The sequence below is a fragment of the Musa acuminata genome, chromosome BXJ3-5, assembly GCF_036884655.1.
Source record: "Musa acuminata AAA Group cultivar baxijiao chromosome BXJ3-5, Cavendish_Baxijiao_AAA, whole genome shotgun sequence".
Classification (NCBI taxonomy): domain Eukaryota; kingdom Viridiplantae; phylum Streptophyta; class Magnoliopsida; order Zingiberales; family Musaceae; genus Musa; species Musa acuminata.
In genome coordinates, this window is record NC_088353.1 from 694,865 (window position 1) to 715,977 (window position 21,113).

The following is a 21,113-nucleotide window of genomic DNA, read 5'->3' on the forward strand; positions in this document are numbered from 1 at the left end:
CAGGGAGTCAAAGACATGAGAAGCGGGCGGGTGGCCCCACCACGGCAACACAACCTCGAGTAGGGCGAAATATTTGGGTAACTCTTACAGTCTCTACAAGAAAGAATAAATAATCATGGCCATTTCGTCCCATCGGAGTTCCAATTCCATCATCATCAATTGTGACACACCAACATAAATCCATAGCACAAAGATTATGACCAAAGAATGTGCAATATTCATCTAATGATATCATAGTTTTCTTGATAACAACGTTTTAGGTGATATGATTCATATTTTAATTGGTGATTTGATCCATTTTCTATTTGCTAATGGATGGTTGATATGATAAAGATAATATCATAGTTCATATCAAAGTTAAAAGAAAAGCTTTTTTGAAGAAATAATTGTTGGCAATGTTAATAATGCCAGAGCAATTGTTATGGCTAATATTTCCTTTAAAAAGGACACATGTATACATAAAAGAGAAATAATGGTATGATATTTCAGTAATTTCATACATATATATATATATATATTTATTTATATTACATCAAGTTTATGGCTACCAAAGGAATGACAACGTGACAAATGAACACAATAATAAAAAAACACACATGAATATCTTCATTAGATGAAGGAATTCAAATTTGATCACCAAACTAAATTAGCACAAAAAATAATTAACTCTCTTATCAGTTCCTTGATCTTCGTTCACAAACAATTGAGAAAATATCAATGATTCCAAAAATAGGTGAATTCTAAAGCAAGAACTATACACAAAGTGTATAGTTTGCCAAGGAATCAGAAAAAATGAACACTATACAGAAATTGCATGATGAATGGCTCCTTCCACATTGCAAGTAGTTCTCAATAGAAATGCTCGCGGTTAGAGAAGCAAATTTGTGATCGCTGCTGCTGATCGAGATCGGGTAATCCTAATGCGTGACTAAGGTGGGATTGGATGTCAGATTCTGGGTTTGATACTTCATCATGAAACATAGCTTGCCCATTTAACAGCAGCATCATCTCCTTGGAGTAGTCTTTAAAACCTGCAGTCAAAGAAGCTCATGAAACAAGATAAACTTTGCAATCAGGAGTTTGGAATGGGATGTTTTGATAGCTCAACTTTAAAATGTCCAACTTAGTGAATCCACAGCTGTTTAGTAGCTTAAATGTTGTATTTGAAATGACTTCAATCCACAACTCAACCCCTTATAAACATAGCTAGCTACTATGTCTTTCCCAAGTTCAAGATACCCTTAAATTTGTGCTAGATATAAAGACAGATTACATATACATATTGTAGAATTTAGCTGGTAAGAATAAGATCATGAGCTCGGAAAAGGAATTGAGATCTTACAAGTGTTATGTGAGGTCAAATTCGATGAAGCCACCTTACACACAAGGAAGAAGCTATGATCATCCTTTCCACTTGATCACTATTAACTGCTACATCTTGTAAGATTGGCTTTGCCTGCAATTACATGGAGAAAATAAATAAGAGAACCAGAGTTGGATTATCTACAATAGGATTTACCAACAAAATGTATACTCAAATAGATATTACAAAGCTAAATGCAAAGTATTTCCAACAAAATATAATACTTGGAGCTTGAGAAGAACAACACCCAAAACATATACATCGACCTTTTCATTAACTTTGCCATATAAAATGTATTCAGGAGCTAAGTGAGGTTGTCACTTGGGATGTTGATCTAACATTTAGCAAATAAATCGATCTATTGCTGCACAAAGAGCACAGATCCAAAAGTCCCTGCAATGTCACTGCAAATTGGTCGTGATGTTGACGCTGATAACCATTTTGCCAATTCAAAGTCAGGCAACTGAAACATTTTGAAGAAGAAAAACATGACACACATATTTATAAGAGATGCGATGCAAGAAGCACATCATAGAAGAAACAGGAACTGCAGGCTGAAATCCTCAGAGAGAAGCATGTTTGAGGACTTTACATCACTATGGATCACAGGATCAATGCTATTGCCACCTTGAATCTTTCAGGCCAACTGAGAAAATGCTTGTTCTATTTGTCACCTAACAAATAAATATTAGGAGACGAGACATGACTTAGACAAAGTGAATCAAATGAATAGAAAAATTAGCAACTCATGTTTGCAAAATGCATACCATGGAGGATTTGTTCTAAGCTATCCCTTGATACATAGTCATAGACGAATATTAGACAGTTATTCTCAAAGCAAAACCTGAGCAGCGAAATAATGTTTTTGTGATGCAAGGGTAGTGGCAATCTCAATCTCTGAAACAGAACTCTTTTGTTGCATCTTCAGAGGGCTTCAAGATTTTTAAAGCCAATTCCTTGCCATCTGAAAGACTGGCATTATAAACACTGCTAATTCTTCCCTTCCCAATCAGAAACCGGCATTGCAAACTTGATTAACATAAGAAATGTTCATGAATTAAACGCGATTAGCATGACAAAATTTCAGAAATAACTGCGTGAGAAGTTGGTTGTTGCTCGTGTGAGTTCCATGCAGCTGAAAAATCTGCAAACAGATAAATGCTTCTAATGGAGAGACTTCAACTCATAAGACAGCCCCCTGTGGTGGTGAATCAGGTCCAACCGGAACAATGGCCCTGCTGATCTCTCCATATCGTTTTTGTGTAATACTTCGATCCAACTTCCTAGAATTGTAACCCATTGGACTAAAGAGATCTTGTGCTTCTCCATGGAAACAGTCTTCCTGCTTGTTAGGACCGGGCTTCTAAGAGAAGACCAACCAGGTTGAGATTCCGCCATATCATAGGCACAGAGCCATTCAGTGGAGCTTCACAGATTTCTCCAATGGCACCAAGGCCGATGACTCTTCGTCCTTCAACCTATTCAAGAGAGCAGAATCCGATTCAGGCGCAGGTATGGAACAGTTGCTTCTTAGCGAGCTGTTAACGACGGTGGGTGAGTTGTTCTCATCAGTTCCAAGTGCTACAACCATTCAACTCATTTCTTGGCAGAATAGTTAGCTACAGAGACCAACAAAGAAAGATCTGAAAGAGGCCGAAGTACCTCAAAATAGTGAATCTTTGGCAAAAGCAGTCTCCAGCACAGAACTTAGAGAAACCAGTGAAACATTCTACGGCGTAGCTGTTCTCAGCGACCCCAAGAACGAGTTTTGACACTGCGAAAGCTCTCCTCTCTCGCGTCAGAACCCTACGGACGGTGGAACGCTTGCAAAAAATTCAGCTTTAGGTCGATCAACCGGGGAAATCGACGAGATCGATGAAGGTCCGGCTTTGAGCATAAAGACTGGATTTTGAGGTGCGGGAAAGGGGCCTGCTGAAGGTCGCAGAAGCCCTCGTAGACGGCGAGCATGGCGCCCAAGTCCTTGGCGAGAGAGAACAAAGCGGGCGGCTGACCGCCAGAATCCTTGCACGCTGAAGCGCTGCCGCCGCAGCATGGCGACGAGGAGACAGGACGCGGACGACGACGACACTACCGCCAGGGTAGCGAGGACTTCTCGGCTCTGCGAGTCCACTCTAAGGCCGACCACCACTGCCTTCCCTCCTCCTCCTCCCCCTCCCCCTCAAAGCTCTCTCTCTCTCCGTCATCTAATCTTCGATCGTCGTCATCATCGCTTTCATCGTCCTTAGCTCTCATGTGTCATTCTTTTTTTCCTCTCTTCTCGTCTCATTAACTTTTTAATATAAAATATCTAAAATTTAAAGTAAATTTTAACTTATTAAAAATGATAAATTTATCAAAAGAACGAAGAATTTGTAGTGTCCTTTTGAGTTTTACTCATACAAACAATTGATCCATCCAACATGCTTTTCATATAACCAGATGAAATGAAGTCAGAACAATGGCTTCTGCATCTGTTCTCCTACACTTTTGTCATCATCTTTTCAGTAAGCAGACTAGTAATCTAAGAACATGAACAATAAATATTTTTTGAGAAAACCTTTAATTTCAGATACATCAAATAAAGAACCATTTTCCAACCTCTTTTCAGGTTTATAATTACCTATCATTTACAGCAGAAAAATGAGCTGTTCGTTCTCTATGAACTCCAACATTAATCTCTGCTTACGCATGACCTGTTGACGAGAGCGCCATGGATCTCTGCGTGTATGCTTCTCAGAATAAATGCAGTGTGTTGGTCAGCCAACATTGAACCTGTAATACGATTCAAAAGGACGATAATAATTGCCACAAGTGATAGCAATAAGTGAAGAGTGAGAAAGAGAGAGAGAGGAGAGGAAAGAACAACTCCAGTTATAAATGCCGTGTACGACGACGACTCACTGCCTGACTCGAGTCACGACCGCATGTCCATTGCTGGTCGTGGCTTAGATCGTGAGTAACTGCTTCTCCTTTCCATGGCCCAGCTTTTTTCTTTGTGAAGACATATTCAATTAATTAGATGTGGAGCCTAAGATATTGATTTCCCTAAGAAAAATAGAATTATCTTTACATAAATTATGAAAAAACTCACGGCCCAGATTATTGATCTAGAAGGTGTTAGATCAATAATATTGCATTAGAAATATATCCGATAAGATTACTTTGATATTTAAGTTAGTAGAGATAAAATAATTTAATTAAATATTGAGTCTATAAAAACAATAATTAGCTATAGAATTTTTAAAGCATGGTGTAATAGTCTAACCAACAATGAGATATGAAGTAACTATTTGTTGAGTCAATTTTCTCGTCTAACATTACATTATTTGTTTTGTGATATGTATATTTATATGATTTCAAATCCTTCATGAATTTTAATTATTAATTAGATAATTTATCGTAACACCTTCCGAATTACACAAACCTATATATTTGATAAATTCTCACGAAGTATTCTAATTTTAAAAAAATTATAAAATATCATTTATTATTTTAAAAAATAATTTTACTTCTAATCCCATCGATGTCTTCACCCTTACGCAAGGAAAGAAGGGTCGCAGAAGGTTTAGCTACTCTCGTATCTCTTATTTTCTCATGAGAGGGTCGTGAACAATGATATTAATCGTTTGTGTAATGAGCAAGATGATAAAGAAGCGATGAACACGATGATAAGTTTGATAGTACAGGAAAAACGATGATGGGCGAAGATAAAAGATAAAATTATGATCTAAACTCTTCGATAATTTCTTAAAGATAAGATATTTCTAAAAATATTATAGTACCGTAGTGACATTATTATGGCGTGAAGGTAGTAATAAAAAAAAAAAAAAAAAGATATATTATATATTCCTCTTACCTCAGTGAAGAAGCCATTACTTGGTATGTACGGGGAAGCCACGTGATGGGCCCCAAGCATCATCTCATCCATGTGATGCCTTCTCATGCATCACTAGGACGGATACAGTGGTCTCCTCCACGAGCCCCCTATGATGTTGATCTCGTACTTTAAATGTCGTACCATCTCATCAGCGACATCCTTAAAGCAAGGGATGTCAAGATCGTCTGTCTCAGTCGAGTTACGAGACACTAACACACCCTTTCCGAACTCCCTATGCTTTCCCTCTCCCTTTCGCGAGCGCTTAAACCAGAGGGCGGTTTCAGTACTTCCCCCGAAAGTTCCTTCCTTTACAAGCCCAGGATGGAAAGCTCGCCTCTTTATCTCCGTTTGCTCTCTCCCCATTCCCTCTCTCACCACTTGCCGATCTCCGATCTCTTCTTGTTGTTGTTCTTGTGGTGGTGGTGGTGGTTGTAGGGTGAGAGGAGGAGGAGGAGGAGGATATGGGGCGAGGGAAGATTGAGATCAAGCGGATCGAGAACTCAACCAACCGGCAGGTGACCTTCTCCAAGCGGCGCAACGGGATCATCAAGAAGGCCAGGGAGATCAGCATCCTGTGCGAGGCCCAGGTCTCCGTTGTCATCTTCTCCAGCTCCGGCAAGATGTCGGAGTACTGCAGCCCCGCTGCCACGTGAGCGTGTTTCTTCTCTTTCTCTCTCTCTCTCTCTCTCTCTATATATATTTTTTATCTTTGCCATTTTTCTTGTTGGATTTCGGGGTATTGACGGTGCTGCTGGTGAATCGGTGGAAGGTTGCCGAAAATCTTGGAGAGGTACCAGCAGAACTCCGGGAGGAAGCTCTGGGATGCCAAGCATGAGGTAGCGCCTCGCAAAATCTCCTCTTTCACGGTGCTTTGTCTTTAAAAACCTATGTTTCAAAGTGATTACAAGGCGGAGTTCTCCTATCGGAAATCTCGTCTTGCTCCCAGAAAAGCTTCTTCTTCTTTCCTTTTTGATGAAGACAAGTGATAAAAAATGGGAACTTTAGGGAGTTGCTCACCAGTTTACGGGTGTGTATGGCAGAGTCTGAGTGCTGAGATCGATCGGATTAAGAAAGAGAACGACAACATGCAGATCGAGTTGAGGTATGTTGTGCCATCTCATAGTTTCTCTCAATAGAAGAATTTTGTGGTTTTTTTTATTTTGGCTTTTGTTTGTGGATGATTAGGCATCTGAAGGGTGAGGATCTCAACTCACTCAACCCCAAGGAGCTGATCCCTATCGAAGATGCCCTCCAGATTGGGCTCACCAGCGTGAGGGATAAGCAAGTGAGATCCCTTATTTTTATTCAATTGACCTGTTCAACCGAGATGGTTGTTGTGATGCTACTGATGAGCTGTGTTCCTTTTGTAGATGGAGATCTGGAAGTTGCACAAGAAGAATGTAAAGTTTCATTGATCATTTGATTAATTTATGGACTTCCATTTCTCCTCCAATCCATAATTTCCACACTATGTGCAGGAAAGGTTGCTTGAGGAGGAGAACAAACAACTTACTTATATGTTGGTAATACTCTTATCAGATGATCTTTACGTTTCAGATACCATCTATCTATATATATATACATATGTCAGGATTTACTTTGAGATTTGGTTATCCACAAATCAACTCTGTGTGCTGGAATTCCATCATTCCATAACTCACTTTTTTTAGAGGCACGAGTACATTAGACCATGTTCGTCGATATGATTTAAACATACTGAGCTAAGAAAGTAAGGATGCATTTTTCTTGTAATCCTCCCAGATGCATAAATTATATTTAAGACATGGGACTTGAACCATCTCTGTTTATATAATTTGCTGAAGAAAAAGAAAATCTCTTGTTATATCTTGTGCAGTTCAATTTGGTGAAATATTTAGATATCAGAATGGTCCTGGTTACTGCAGCTTGGAACATTTTACTGATTTTGGGAATGAGCTTATTGCATTTTTCGGACTTCACTTGAAATTCATTGCATTTCATATGTGAAAATAATTCTCCTATTTCTCCTTGATCTTCATAAATTTAGCATCACCAGCAACTGGCGATGGATGGAAATGTCCGAGAACTGGAGATTGGGTATCACCAGAAAGGCAGGGAGTTTGCCCCCCACATGACGACGATGGCCTTTCATGTGCAACCGATCCAACCCAACTTGCAGGAAAATAAATGATGATAAGATCTAGTCATTTGTCAGTTGATCCTGTTGCTGCTATATTATCTGTAGAAGAACTATCTTTCCTTGTTTTCTTTAACATGGCCTCTTTCTCACTGTGTCCGAACTATTATGCTACCGAATGCTTGCCATAAAACTTTACCAGATAAAAGTTATTACTTTTTGATATGGCAATGTGGCTTATGTAACTCATCATGCTGCACTTTTGTTGATTCATGATGTTGTTTCTTGGTAATCTGGATATCTGCCTGATAGTATTTATTAGAAAGTAGAACTGAAACTTCTGTTTTCAGCTCTGTTAATCAAGATCCCTTGGTGAGCTTTTTTTGTGCTAATTTCTTTTTTATGCTTGTAGATCCTATCTGAGATCTGAACAGTTAAGGTGACAGTGATACATAACAGCTTGATATTGCTTTAAAGCAAAGGAGAGGAGAGATTAAACTAATTCTCTTTGCGCAATATAACCTTGAAGAAGGAACTAATTTTATGCAGACTCCACAATCAATATGATTCAAGCATGTTGGTGCCAAACCCCAACATCAAAATTTATGCTGAAAGGTTGTTATTGAGGGTGACATCTTTTGTGTGCCACAATTAAGAGACGTATGCCTTGAGAGTTCTCTCTTACCTGATATAATAAGCATGTGATGCTTGTGCACTTCAAGCTTTTTTTTAGATGAACAATGAATGTGGTGGAAGTCTCTCTCTCTCTGTGCCCTGAAAATGTTCATCCTGGAGACTGGCTCAAGATGATGAACACCCCAAATGCAACCAGCATCTTGGTGATGAAGATGGTTTTCAAAATTCTCTCCGATCAAGAAGGAAGTGAGCCTCCTGAGTAGCCATGGCTGCTGATGTGCTGCAACTAAGCGGAAATGCTGAGAAAAGTCATCCATGCCAGGTTTTTTCCAGCTGCTGCTGGAGCTGCTCCATAGCCAAAGCAGTCACCAGGCCAAGCAAAGAGACTGTAATTGTCCTGTGTGATCTCTGTGCCTTGATTCCTGTAAGAATTGAAGTGTCAGTTGTTTGTAGTCCATGAAGAATCCTGCCTTGATCTTTGTATATAACAGTATAATTTGTTACATAGCTTATGCACATGAATCTGCAGCTAATTCAACTTCATTTTCTGCACCAAGTGATGTCTGATGCTTTGCAGTATATCTTTCTGAGGCGAGCAAAATTGCATTCCCCTGCTAGTAGCAGGTGGTAGATTGCCTCACCGTTTGCCGAGTTACTTTATGCATCATCATCACCTTCATTTTGTTTTAGCAAAAGAGGGTGGCTTCCATCTCCATTCTACCTAACATCATCACTTGGACTCACAAAGAACACAAAGTACATTACTAGGAAATCAATATGGATCATACAAATATCAATTAATTGGACAACAATTATCCAAAATCACTAACAAGATGAATTCTTCTATAATTTGCCTATTTTGCAGACTAACAGGAACTAAACACATTGAAGGAGTGATTATAGAACAATTAGAGTAAGCTTAAGCTTTCGATAAAGAGTATAAATCAAGTTTTTTGCATCTAATAATTCAATATTGCAAAAGGTGTACTATAAAACCTAGAATTTGCCTTGTAGTTGCTACATGTCTTTCCTTGTATTGATCATAGAAATCTATGAATGCCATATACTTTTTGGGCGTCAGATGAAGTTGAGTGTTCTCATTGAATCGATGGGTAAATGTACTCCAATTCTTTGCAACATGTGCATTTCTATGGTGATCTCAAAATACATTTCCTACTAAAGATTCATTGGTGGTTTGCCAGGCAAATTTTCTCTTAGTTGACACATCAAAAGAAACCTGAGGATCCATCATTTAATGATGAAGAACCTGTTCTCAATACATTGAACTATTTTATTCACTGAGAAGAATGACACCCTAAGATAAGAAGGAAAAGAGCGTCATTTATCACATATTTATGGGGCATATAACTACATTTCAGTGCCAGCAATACAGTTCTTGTTTTACAGTGGATCATGCCCTGTGAATGGCTGTAACGTTGCTCAAGGTCTGTTCTTACACAGAGACAGAGGGAGAGAGAGAGAGAGAGAGAGCTTTCATGGTGCGCCTGTTGAAGGGAAGGCAGAGTATGCCGCCTTCATGGTGTGACTCCTTTTTCTTGTTTCTTTGAGATGCGTGCGTTGGCTTACTAGCTTCTTGTAGATTCGTGGCGGACGGTGGAAATCCGGCTCAACATGTCAGGCCCGAAGGCTTCTATGCCGGTCCAACCCAGTTCGCCTCGCGGTCCAGGCACGCATCGTAAAGCCTCGATGAATGGAAGCACTCATCTCAAAGCGTGACGGGCCTGCGCCCTTCATTTGTTTCCCCTTGTCGATCGTTCTCGCCCATGGCTTTCCAACCCGTAGAAACGAACTTGCAGTGAGAGGAGAGTGGTAGCGAGGAGGAGGAGGAGGCGGTGGGGATGTCGAAGAGCTTGGTGCAGCCCATTGGGCAGAAGCGGCTGACTGCCATCGCGATCGTCCGCCTCAAGAAGCACGGCGTCCGGTTCGAGATCGCCTGCTACAACAACAAGGTCCTTTCCGGGCGATCGAGGGTGTAAGCAACCTACTCTCCTCCCTAACAACGATCAAAAGGCCTAACTCAAGATTCAAGAATCGCCTCGTAGTTTGATTTTGTTGGCGCTCTATCTGCTGCTTAAATATTTTGGGAAGATTCCTGTTCTATTGATTCAATGTTTAGTCTTTAATATTCGCGTTCAAATCCTTGGTTATAAGAGAACTTCCATATGGGTTTGCTTGAGCTATTGTCTCTACCCAACTCAGTTAGATGTTTGCTTGAACCTCTATCTGTGTGTTAGCATTAGCACTTGGACGATGTTTGCTTGGGTGCTTGATGCAGAGAGAAGGATTTGGATGAATTGCTGCAGTCGCACACTGTTTATTCGAACGTGTCGAAAGGTTGGTTGCGGATTTTGGCGCTAATGACCGATCCAAAATATGCCTGGAGGTAAGCTTGGTGCTTATACTAGCTTGAGATTGTATCTTGTTTCCTTCTAATCGTGTTATAGGAAATGCAATTCTAAAAAATATCATACTTCTGTTAGTATAGTTTATTTTTTGTGGTAAGTTTTCCCTTTGTTTGGTATGAGAAATTATGCTTCACAAGTGATAGATCACTAGATTTTTTTCTACATGATGGAGATAGGCATGCTCGAAACCCATAAGCTCAAGATTCAAGACAATCCAATGACAAAAGAAATTTGTTTGTTCAATTGGCTCAGTATCTTGTCACTTCCACATACTTTTAGCTTTACTTAAGGTAGATATATCTACTGAACAACTACTTCTTTGTTCTTAAGTGAGTCCCTCTCTTTTTTAACCTTGCCTTGGCTAGAAAATGGTACGAGTTTTAGAGGCTTGACAGTAGGGTGGTAGTATGTTTAATGAAGCCTTCTTGATTTTGAATTATACTATGTGGGCAACCTCACCAAAAGGAAAATGGTGTGGATCATGTTGTTTTATTATTTTCTTGTATGCCTATCTCTACCCATATTATTGACATAAGATCTGCCTTTATTCTAAGCTCATTGAAAGCTATTGACTAAATGTTTTGGAAGGATAGGAACCATATTGTAAGATTCTTCCATTTAGTATTTTAAACTTTTCTTTTCTGACCTAGCTTTAGAAGTTACTAAAAGACAAATTTCTGGGCAAGGCGTTTACAGCGTCGACCTTGTTATTTACTACCTTTTGGTGGGTACAAGATAATCAACCTTCATAAAATCTTAATTTCATGTCAAATTTGCAAATTTCAATTCAATTATCTAGATTGTTAGCATAGGTTTTTGCTAATCCTAATGGATTCTTAGTGGATTTCTTTAGGTGATGGTAACTTCTCTGTGGATTTTCTTAGGTGATGATAATTTTTCTATTTCCCATCTGCAGATTTCAGTTAAATAAACATGATGCCTCCAAGTTTCTTGCTTCATTTCAGCCTCAAAATGTTTGATGGAAATTTCCAATTCCGTACCTTTTATATGTAGGATACTTATTTATGTGTATTAACCTGATCAGGCATAGAAATTCTAGCTTTTATGAATTGTGGCAGTTCTCACAGAGCTGTTAGGTTTCAGACAAAGGAGAGCTTCAAGTTGCTGGGAAGGAAAGAGAGTCTCAGCTATCAAGTTGGTTCTGGGATATTGCAAGTTTGCAACTATTGTAATGCAGAAAACTATCGATCCAGAAACTTAACGTCCTTATACAATCACCATGGTAGAATTACTCATGCATGACATACATATTATTGCAGATTCTAATAAAAGCTTGAAAAAACAGGTATGTACTTGTCATTAGAGAACTTGTTTTATAATGGTTCTAGTTTTTCTAGTCTGTTTTTTGGCAAATATGATGGGAGTTTCTGCTGTCTAAGTGTGTTTTACTGCTTTCTGTTCTGTGATGTTTAACAGCTGAGGATAAGTCTTATGCTTGCGTAAGATCTTTCTCCATAGCAATTACGTTTTGATCTAATAATGTTGTACCATAGTGGAAAAGATCCTTTCAGTGGTCCATTGCAGCAGAGCTGATATCATTTCTTAGCCAAACAACTAGATTAATTCTTTAAGAGCATCGAATCTCTTGTCTAGGTACTTAGTAGGTATAATAAAGAAAAACTTCGCGAGCTTTGAAAACATTTGAAAACTGTTAAAAAATGAGGAAAATTATGACATTTTCTAGGAAATAAAATTTTAGGATGTGTCATATCACCTGGATGTCAGATATGACAGAATTAAAATGAATAATTTTATTTCTTGTATAAGGAGCATGCCAATAATAGTTGGTGTGATAGCTGATAGTTTAATGAAAACACACACACACACACACACATAGACATGTGTATATGTATATGCACATATACATACACACACACACATATATATGTATATGTATATGTATACATATACATATATATATGTATATGTATATGTTGGTGAACAGAACTTTTACCCTCTTTTCCATTGCAGGCATTAGAAATTATAGGGGAGCTTCAAAAGCATTTCCCCACGAAGAGATCCCCTATGCAATTGCAGCTTATTGTACTTGAGAAAAATATTCCTATTCTTATCAAGAAACTCAATTGTTGTAATGCTAATATTACTTCAAAGGATGGTAGTCACCCACCCATTGTAAGTCTAAGTGTTGGAGAAATGCAAACCCATGATTAGGTTTGTATTTTTCTTTACAACTAAATTTATTTACACCAAATTTTCTTTGTAAAATGGAAAGCATAGCTCTCATTACTATGGGGTATAGGAAGGGGCAACGTATGAAGTTTTACCCTTTCAAGTTGAGAAATTGTTGTTTTTACTTGAATTTTGATCATGTAGTTTGTCAAGCACTCCTTCTCATGCTTTTCTAGATGTTAGACTCATGAATAAACTATTGCGGTGTTAAAATTAACCAAGATACCGAAGATCCGTTTGAAAGATGACTCATGATAGCAACAAGTCTTAAAAGTTTTTCATTGGAGCGGGAATTCTTATTTGTTTAGCAATGCTGCTTCTGCCACAGTAGATGTTGCATTTTCCTGTTTCATGATGTTCATGTTCTTCATACAATGAAACCCCCTTCTATTGAATGCATCCCATGTTTAAGCTGGCTCCATTTTTTTATTTGTTGATAAAGTTGGTAGCAGATTTAATGAGAAATCCTTGATTTGCATGAAAAGATATTTCTGGGAAGTGGAAGAATACCATCAGACTTATCACAAATAGAAATCAGTAACTGTTGCAAAAACAATATAAAAAAATTTGATCATATAAGTTAGGTTAAGGTTTATAATCAGAAGTATATACTAGCTATCAGATCTGGGATGCTGACGATATGTTAGATTAATTGTGTAGTTTTGAGATTGTTTCAAATGATGAGAATAGAATGGGCAGATAGACAAACATTGGTAGATGATGTTACATCAGATTTGGAAAAATCTTAACTTGGATGCTGCATTCAGGCCTCATGTTGAGTATAGCTTACAAAGCCAACCAACATAATTCAGTGAAGACTTTGTTAAACTTATTTGCGGCACATTATTGAGGACAACTAACCAAATCTTGAGCTTGCAATTGTAATATTCACCAATTGTTGTGCAGGCTTGTGAGATGGAACCAGGTCTTTCTCATGATTGTGATGCTGTCATGAGGAACTTGCATGGGAGGTTGAAAGTACTTGGTTGTTTCAGAGCATATGGACTAAACTTGCTGGACTAAACTCCTTTGTGTTTTCGAAGTTTATATGTATCATGAGAACAATTTCTTTGCTTGTAAATATTATTTTGACCTACATTGTTTCATCATATTACATTGCGCTTTAATATTGTTTTGGAGTGCTCTCTCTTTCAGTGAGCTCTTTGTTCGTCCTTGCGAATATAACAGGGGCAAAAAGCTGATCTCGTGATTGGGGCCACGCCATTGTATCGTAACTTCAATCGGGACGTGAGTCGCGGGTTTGAGGTTGGACTCGGGCTCACATGCATGGAGGACAGTGTCGGTCCCGCACGCATTGAGGAGGACGGTGTCGGTCGTGTTGTATTACTCACCTAATATGCTCAAGACAATGATTACTGATACGCCAACCCAACCTTAACCATGGTTAATAGTGGTTTTATCCAACCTACTTATTTTTAAACCATTATATATATATATATATATATATGTATATTCTTTCAACATTTCAAAGAATATATATATATATATATATATATATATATATATGTATATATATTTATTTATTTTTGACTGATACAAATATTGAAGGGGTCTTCTCCAAAACATCCCCCACATAATTCTAGTGATCACAGATCAAACTAATTTTGGTCGGTCTTGAAAGTAGTAAGCACAAGATTAAATCAAACCTCAATGCTTCATTCATATATGACAACTACAGACAAATCCCAGGGGGTTGTAATAACATCATCATCATCATCATCATCAAATCCTTGTGATTAGCTTACAGAAATCACAGGCAATAAAAATTGTACAAGGGAACAGAAAAAAGACCATAAGCGGATGCAGTTACCGTCTCACTGCACACTCTAACACCTGTTCTTCCATGGGGTGGTGATGCGTCTTCTCCGCGCTCACGGCGTCGTTCTTTGGAGGCTTCTCTCCGTTCATCTCTACCATCTTGCCATCGGCGTCGCCGCCTCCCTTGTTCTTCCTGTAGACCGCGTACAGCACCAGCTGCATCGCCCCCAACGCGCTGCCGCACCCATTCGGCACCTGTTCGACAGAATTCCCGAGCATGACGATGATAGCCGGATTCACTAACAGTCCTCCATGATCGAAGGAATTACCGTCACAAATGGATCATGGCCAAGCAATCCGTAGATGAACCACAATGTGCCGCACACGAACACGAACAAGGAGAGCAGGAATGGCATGTACTCCACGCTTTTGGTCCTGATCACCAATCTCTGCGCACGGAGTAAGAAGCCTAAACAACAGTGTCTACGGCATGGAGGAGGGAGGAGTAAAGGGACGCTTACTGACCATGATGGACAGGGGCGAGGCGTACATGCAGATGGAGAAGAAGGTGGCGGCGACGCCACAGAAGACCTTGCGGTCCTGGCCACGAAGGGCGAGCAGGGAGACGAGAGCGATGACGGCGAAGATGGAGAGCACCAACGCAAAGAGCCCCCCCATGCGAGCCCTCACCTTCTTGGGAGCAAACGCGAGGAAGATGATCACGTACACCGCCTCGATGGCTGCCCCGGTGCCGTTGATCGTCGACACCAGGATGTTGTTTGGTGACACGAATGGCAATCCATACCTTCACGGTAATGTCAGCCATGCTTACAAGCATCGAAGAAGAAGAAGATGATGATGAAGAAGAAGAGAATGCATACCAAGCAAAGAGGAGGCAATTGAGGAAGGTCACGTTGTAGGGAACACCTGAGAAGTCCTCGGTCGATCGTTTCCTGACGATCCTCCGGAACGTGACACTACAGGATAACATTTTGCCGAAGAATTCCTCATCAAATCTCAGCAATCACAAGGAGAAGGAAGAGAGAACAGAGGCGAGAACGCAAAGAACTCACACTGGAGATAAGAACAGGAAAAGAGCAGTGGCATTACCTGCTCAAATACCACAAAGAAATCACTCAGATGCATGATAATAGCAGTAGCAGAAAAGGAGTGAGAGAAACACAGAGGAAGCAGACCACCCACCAAAGATGCCAAACAGAAACTTCAACACCTCCATCTCCTGCAGAGAAACTACGCAGGAATCCTCCAAAGAGCAACTCAAATTACCCCTCGTCGAATGATCAAACACCTTCTACAGATCTATTAGGGCTGTCGTGGTGGGTGCTCGAGTGTGGTATATATAGGTAGAGTGTGCCATTTAGTTCTTTCTTATCTACTCACCACCTCAATAAACGCTTTGACTCTCTCTCACAGAAATCTTACGACAGTAATTGTAGATATCCGTGTTGGTGAAGAGGAGAAATGTTCACCTTCTGCACTGTTCAGAATGTGAGAGGACGAGCAAAGGTGGACAAACGCTGCCTACTGCAGGGAGCAAAAAAGTGCAGCTTTTGCCGTGACTACTTGTCGGCTACCAGCAACAAAAAGCGTGACCCAACAGCACAGAGCAGTGTGCAGCAACGAAGGCAAGCCATTGGGAATCCAACACGGTAGGGTTTTGCCAGTTTGGACGACAGCCATATATATCCATGGAGGAGCTCTCTCTCATGGCGGATTAATGTCCCTGTGCATGCATGAACCGAATATGGTGTCCCCAAAAGGCTTCACAAGGCATTCCTAATCCATCTCTTCACCATGACCGCTTCGCACTTGAGACAGCGGCTGGGACATAAAGCTGAAAGCTCACGGACCTTCCTGTATCAGAAGGTCACAGCCATGCAAGGGGAAAACGTGGGGTTTGCGGGGGCCGATCAAGGAAGGTGTGAGCAGCATGAGGATGCAAATGCTGCATCATTTAGCTTCTCTTTGCTGTGATGCTTTTTGGAAGTCACCTTCGTGTGCTGCTACAGCATGCAAGTTCTAACACCTCGTCGTGCAGCTGCAGAAAGATGTTGGGTCTCTTACATGCACAACCAGCAGCAGTTCAACAAGAGTATGAACTCTCAGCAAATTTGTGCTACCCTACAGCTCATGGTATGCATCACCGAAGCCATAACATCTCAATTACAGCTTCACGAACCAAGTTTCATTCGAGAGAATGAAATTGCAGCAAATTTGTGCTCATGGGAGCCATCAACAAAGCCATAACATGTCGATTACAGCTTCATGAACTACAAGTTTCATTCGAGAGAATGAAGTTGCAGCAAATTAATTTGTGCCACCCTACAGCTCGTGGTAGGCATCACCAAAGCCATCATATGTCAATTATTGATGTCCTTTCCAGCTCTCTCTTTAATGCTCTGTCCGATTTCGATGGTTTGGAGATTGTCACTGTGGAGGTCTCTGGTAGCTCCTACCATATGCCCCCATAACCCACCCTCTTTGGAATGGCCAACTGATTGCAACTTGATGATGGTCACTGTTGGTGATATCAGTCTCTTAATTCCAAAGAATTTTACTGTCATGGTATCTAATTGTAAGGTTGATCAGTATTTTTGGATTTTTGGAGTTAATATGTTTTAATGATACAGAACTCTTTAATTTAATGGGATGTGAGATTTTTGTATACTCCTAATTTTTTGTTAGTAGATCGACGAGATGACGAATGAAATTAATATAAAGAGATTTATTTCTGAATTTGGGTTAATTCAAAGAATTTATAATTTATTTTCTAGGTTTGCATTGTATCACTCATTCTCTAGATTGTTACTCGGATATCAAAGTCTTCTTCTCCTCATCCTATTAGGCATCAAATTGCTTGGAGAATTAGATTACTTAAATGACAAGAATTTGAAGTATAAAAATAAACCTTATATTATCGTTCAATCGTTCAATAAATAACTTATATATTTCAAGGATTTCATGAGGAAAAGAAAACTTGGGTTGACCTAATAAGATATGATCGACACCAGTTAAAACCAGTATAGAACCACATAATAGTCTTCACCAATCTTACTGTGAGCACTGCAATGTGTCAGCCGAGGTTTGAGATCGGCACGAGTCATACTTGTCTTTCTCTATCACCTTCAGCTAGGTTACATCTTACTAGCCATGCTTTGTAAAGAAGGCACATGTGTGCTTCTTCCCATCGACACAGAGTGCATGTTTCGATGTCATGCATTCGATCAATCGACGGGCGGAGCAGCATTTAGAGATTGAAGTGGAAGAAGACAAACTCGAACACAGAGTGCTACACGGTGGAAGAGCTTGAAGAGGAAGAGGTGCCATGACCGCATGCAATAGATAGACATCGAGCATCCAAGAACACTGTTTAGACATTCAGATTGCAATGTGTTTATTAGGATCCACGATGTACAAGTGTTTGCTACTTCAATCAATGGATGCAACATATGTATAATTATGAACGATCTCTTAAGATCATTTTTATGTACCTTGTTCCCTTGAGGGTGTTTTCATTCAGGAAATTAACATGATGAAGTGTTAATTTACTCTAATCATGTTACAGACATCAGTAAACTCAAGTTGTTGAGCAGACTATAACAAAGCCAAATGAACAGAAGCTCACAGCTCACTAACCCTTTGTCAGTTTAGCAACATTAGCAGTTGCATCAATCGATGATCATTTCAAAGGTTAATCTCATGTATCGCATAGTTACAGTGTTCACAAAACATAGGAGCTAACTGTGTCAAAATGAATTCTTATTGGAATCAAAATGAAGTGGCACATGAGCAAACATTGAAGGTGTTCAGATAGAAACCTAGAATTCCAACGCTATCAAACTTAAATGTTGCATGCTGTTTCAGAATACATTGCTCCGATATCAAGAAAACCAGACATGTAAGCATTGCAGATCAAGTTAGGATCCAAGAACAAGCATCCCAAAAGTAAATATCAGTGCGGCAAAGGCAAGTGAAGACAGTATTCAGCTAACTCTGCATTCACCAATGGCTTCCCTGACTCCCATCAAGAAATAAATGCTTGGTTTATTTTATTTGGATCATATTAAGTTATTAGCTTTTGTTTGAAAGAATGCTGATCTTGTGGTCCTTTAAGACAATGTGCAAGCTTGCTTCTCAGGAGGAAGAAGCTGATCTGAACTATCGAACCTGACTGATACTGCCATATGCTTCTTTAATTAATGAAATCTTCATTTATCTGGACTCGATTGCTTAACTATAAAAATAATTATTGGACTTTCAAAATATTCAAACAATCTTCTCATATGAAGAGAGAGAGAGAGAGAGAGAGAGAGAGAGAGAGAGAGAGAGAGAAGACACCTGGAGTTCTCACTCACAAAGTCTACCAGTTCAAACAATAAAATTCCCCACAAAAGAAGGTGGAGAACATGGAAAGCAATTTGAATAGAACTCATTTGGGTCAGAATAAAAACCTCTGCGTTTTACCAAGTTCTTAACATATTTTTCCTCCAACACTTAGGAATCACTTCTCACACACTCGTCTCTTTCTTAAGAGCTCCTACAAAGAAAACTTTGGAATGTTCTTCTCTTGAACCAATTTGGAGAGCAATGAAGATGGTGTCAACCTTTTCATGAGCAAAGCACAGCACTCAACAACTCCTTTCGAACCTCATCCAATGGCTTATGCATGAAATTGGAGTTTGTGCCCACTTCTCCTCTCCAACTTCTTCAACATTTTTACTTCACCGAGACAAATCAGTAGCTTGAATTGTAGGAATCGTTGGTCTGTCTCCTTGTAAGGACCCAGGATTTCGTTGCTCTGATCTGTTTTATGTACAAATAGTGAAGAACTTGATACTTATGATTCTGGTCATGGAAAAAGGATCAATTGATTGGATCTTGTTCCAAGTTAGAATCTTAGATCGCATTCAGTTTAGGATAACCATGACAAGGGTCTTCAATAGAATCTACAGATTGTCCCATCAACAATCCATTTTTGCTTTAATCATTTGACAATTACCTGGCTGTTTTCCTTTCCTCTTACTTTCAGGAAAGTTACTGAAAACTTGCTGCAATGCACTTTAATTCAATCACAAAATAGGATATAGCACACTTTTTTCCTTTGTAAGCAATCAAGCTCAGTTTTTCCATGCATGTACTGCATTATTTGTAATTTTTATGTTTCATCATCATCATCATCATCTTCTACACTTCTCTAGAGTAGAGCCTCCTGTTTCAGATACCATTTAAGGAGTAGGTGAACAATATGTGAATATTTTTGTATGATAGACTAGTTTGATGACTGCATTCTGTCAGCAAGCATCTCTTTCATTGTTTATGACTGGTGTGCTAAATGGGGGAATCCACCAGCTGATGAAACAATGAATCTGCTACTCTGCAGCTGCACAAGTAATAATGTCCAGGGTAGGTAATATGTAGTATAGTGACACATTTATGAAGCACTAAACTGTATAACATATTCAACTAAGTGGTGAAGACAGAATTTAATCTCAAGACTTTATTTTCTGTAGTTAAACTTTATCATATTAAGAGGATCTATTGTATTACTACTAAATTAATGTTTTAAATATAAATTTATCATATTTTGGAATCATCCTAAATCCTAGTAAGAGTATCCAAATTTGATTTAAGCATGTTGAGAAACTCTTTTTAGAATCATTCTTAACCCAGAAGTTGGAAAGAGCTTTTTTTAGGTCAAGATTGCATTGGTTTGTGTTTGAATTCTTCATTGAAATGCTGGGGATTACTGACTCTTGAAGAGGACATGACACCTTGCAGTTCCCAAAGGAAACTAGAAAAGAGTATCCTCACCTGAGCTAAGTGACACCAGACCTCAACTTTCCAACCCTTTGCTGATCCAAAGTCTCTTTCTATAGTCACATCTGTCTTTGCAGCTTTTCTTCCTCTTCCTCCAAACATGTCTTCTTTTTATTGAGGGAGAAGTCAACTGAAACCTACTCTCCTTGGCATATCAAGAAGGGTGCTGAGGTAGAACCTATCTCAAGGGAAGACACCTACTCAAGCCATGATTTCATTACTACAATGTTGTCATTGAGCACTCCAAGCTGGTCATCATCATCCATCCCCAATTGTCTCACCTCATTTGAGAAACTTTTGATTTGTTGAATGCATTGGCCACTTTATGTACTACGAAATATATTTGTTTTCCTTATAAATTAGTTCAAATGAATGCTCTTAAAATTTTATCAAAATTAATAGTTGAAATGTTAAATTATTTTTTATTAAGGTATAATCTGATGAGATAACTAACTCATATCTTGATAAACCTATATTACTAATCAAAATTACTTTAATCTAAGTTAATAATAATAAATCCGTCTAACAATATACATATATATAAACAAACTAGAAGCTTTTATCATCTTTTTGAAGCTAGATCATGATACCACAATCTCTCTAACTTGACTTAGAGATTAAGATATCCTATATATTACAAACTTAAAATTTATCATCTTCGCTTAGAATCATATTCTTATATGATGCACATACGATGTTACTTATGATATCATCACGCTATCTGTCTATCTAATACTATGTTTGCTTTCATCTCTAAGAAAGAGTGACATATCGAATGTAATATTATCACGTGGGCTACACGTCATTGACGGGTCAATTGTCAAATAACACAAGGATTACACGTGACCAACAGGAAATGGTCGGATC

At 39.1% G+C, this 21,113-nt stretch overlaps 3 protein-coding genes and 1 long non-coding RNA gene across 15 annotated transcripts; 2 read left to right on the top strand and 2 right to left on the bottom strand.

Annotated features, from left to right (window-relative positions):
- Positions 1-637: 637 nt before the first annotated feature.
- Positions 638-3,973, bottom strand: LOC135638526 (uncharacterized). Of its 2 annotated transcripts, none has more exons than XR_010496625.1 (3): positions 3,026-3,973; positions 1,343-2,841; positions 638-1,031 (listed from the first exon to the last, which is right to left on the bottom strand). It is a non-coding gene; the product is annotated as an uncharacterized LOC135638526 (long non-coding RNA). The 2 variants fall into 2 exon arrangements; XR_010496624.1 differs by having other exon boundaries at positions 1,343-2,037; positions 2,131-3,973.
- Positions 3,974-5,456: 1,483 nt separating this feature from the next.
- Positions 5,457-7,581, top strand: LOC135638357 (agamous-like MADS-box protein MADS9). 2 transcript variants are annotated; one of them, XM_065151472.1, is made up of 7 exons: positions 5,457-5,889; positions 6,010-6,076; positions 6,281-6,342; positions 6,426-6,525; positions 6,611-6,640; positions 6,719-6,763; positions 7,276-7,581. In XM_065151472.1, the coding sequence occupies exons 1-7, from the start codon at positions 5,702-5,704 to the stop codon at positions 7,408-7,410; spliced, it is 627 nt and encodes a 208-aa protein (XP_065007544.1). In that variant the 5' UTR covers positions 5,457-5,701; the 3' UTR covers positions 7,411-7,581. The 2 variants fall into 2 exon arrangements, with proteins under 2 accessions (XP_065007544.1, XP_065007543.1); XM_065151471.1 differs by having other exon boundaries at positions 5,470-5,889; positions 7,267-7,581.
- A 2,175-nt stretch (positions 7,582-9,756) lies between these two features.
- Positions 9,757-13,783, top strand: LOC103983638 (uncharacterized). Of its 10 annotated transcripts, none has more exons than XR_010496518.1 (4): positions 9,757-9,985; positions 10,248-10,396; positions 11,464-11,724; positions 13,536-13,783. XR_010496518.1 is itself a non-coding variant. In XM_065151099.1 (4 exons), exons 1-3 carry the CDS (start codon positions 9,852-9,854, stop codon positions 11,679-11,681), a joined length of 417 nt encoding a protein of 138 aa, XP_065007171.1. In that variant the 5' UTR covers positions 9,765-9,851; the 3' UTR covers positions 11,682-11,724; positions 13,536-13,783. The 10 variants fall into 10 exon arrangements, 6 of the variants coding, with proteins under 6 accessions (XP_065007171.1, XP_018681468.1, XP_018681466.2 ...); XM_065151099.1 differs by having other exon boundaries at positions 9,765-9,985; positions 10,289-10,396; positions 11,507-11,724; XM_018825921.2 differs by having other exon boundaries at positions 9,767-9,985; positions 10,289-10,396; positions 11,498-11,724.
- Positions 13,784-14,285: 502 nt separating this feature from the next.
- LOC135637675 (bidirectional sugar transporter SWEET1a-like) lies at positions 14,286-15,764 on the bottom strand. Its single transcript, XM_065150369.1, has 6 exons — positions 15,612-15,764; positions 15,482-15,518; positions 15,290-15,385; positions 14,934-15,213; positions 14,738-14,857; positions 14,286-14,663 (listed from the first exon to the last, which is right to left on the bottom strand). Exons 1-6 carry the CDS (start codon positions 15,643-15,645, stop codon positions 14,457-14,459), a joined length of 774 nt encoding a protein of 257 aa, XP_065006441.1. The 5' UTR covers positions 15,646-15,764; the 3' UTR covers positions 14,286-14,456.
- Between the last annotated feature and the right edge of the window lie 5,349 nt (positions 15,765-21,113).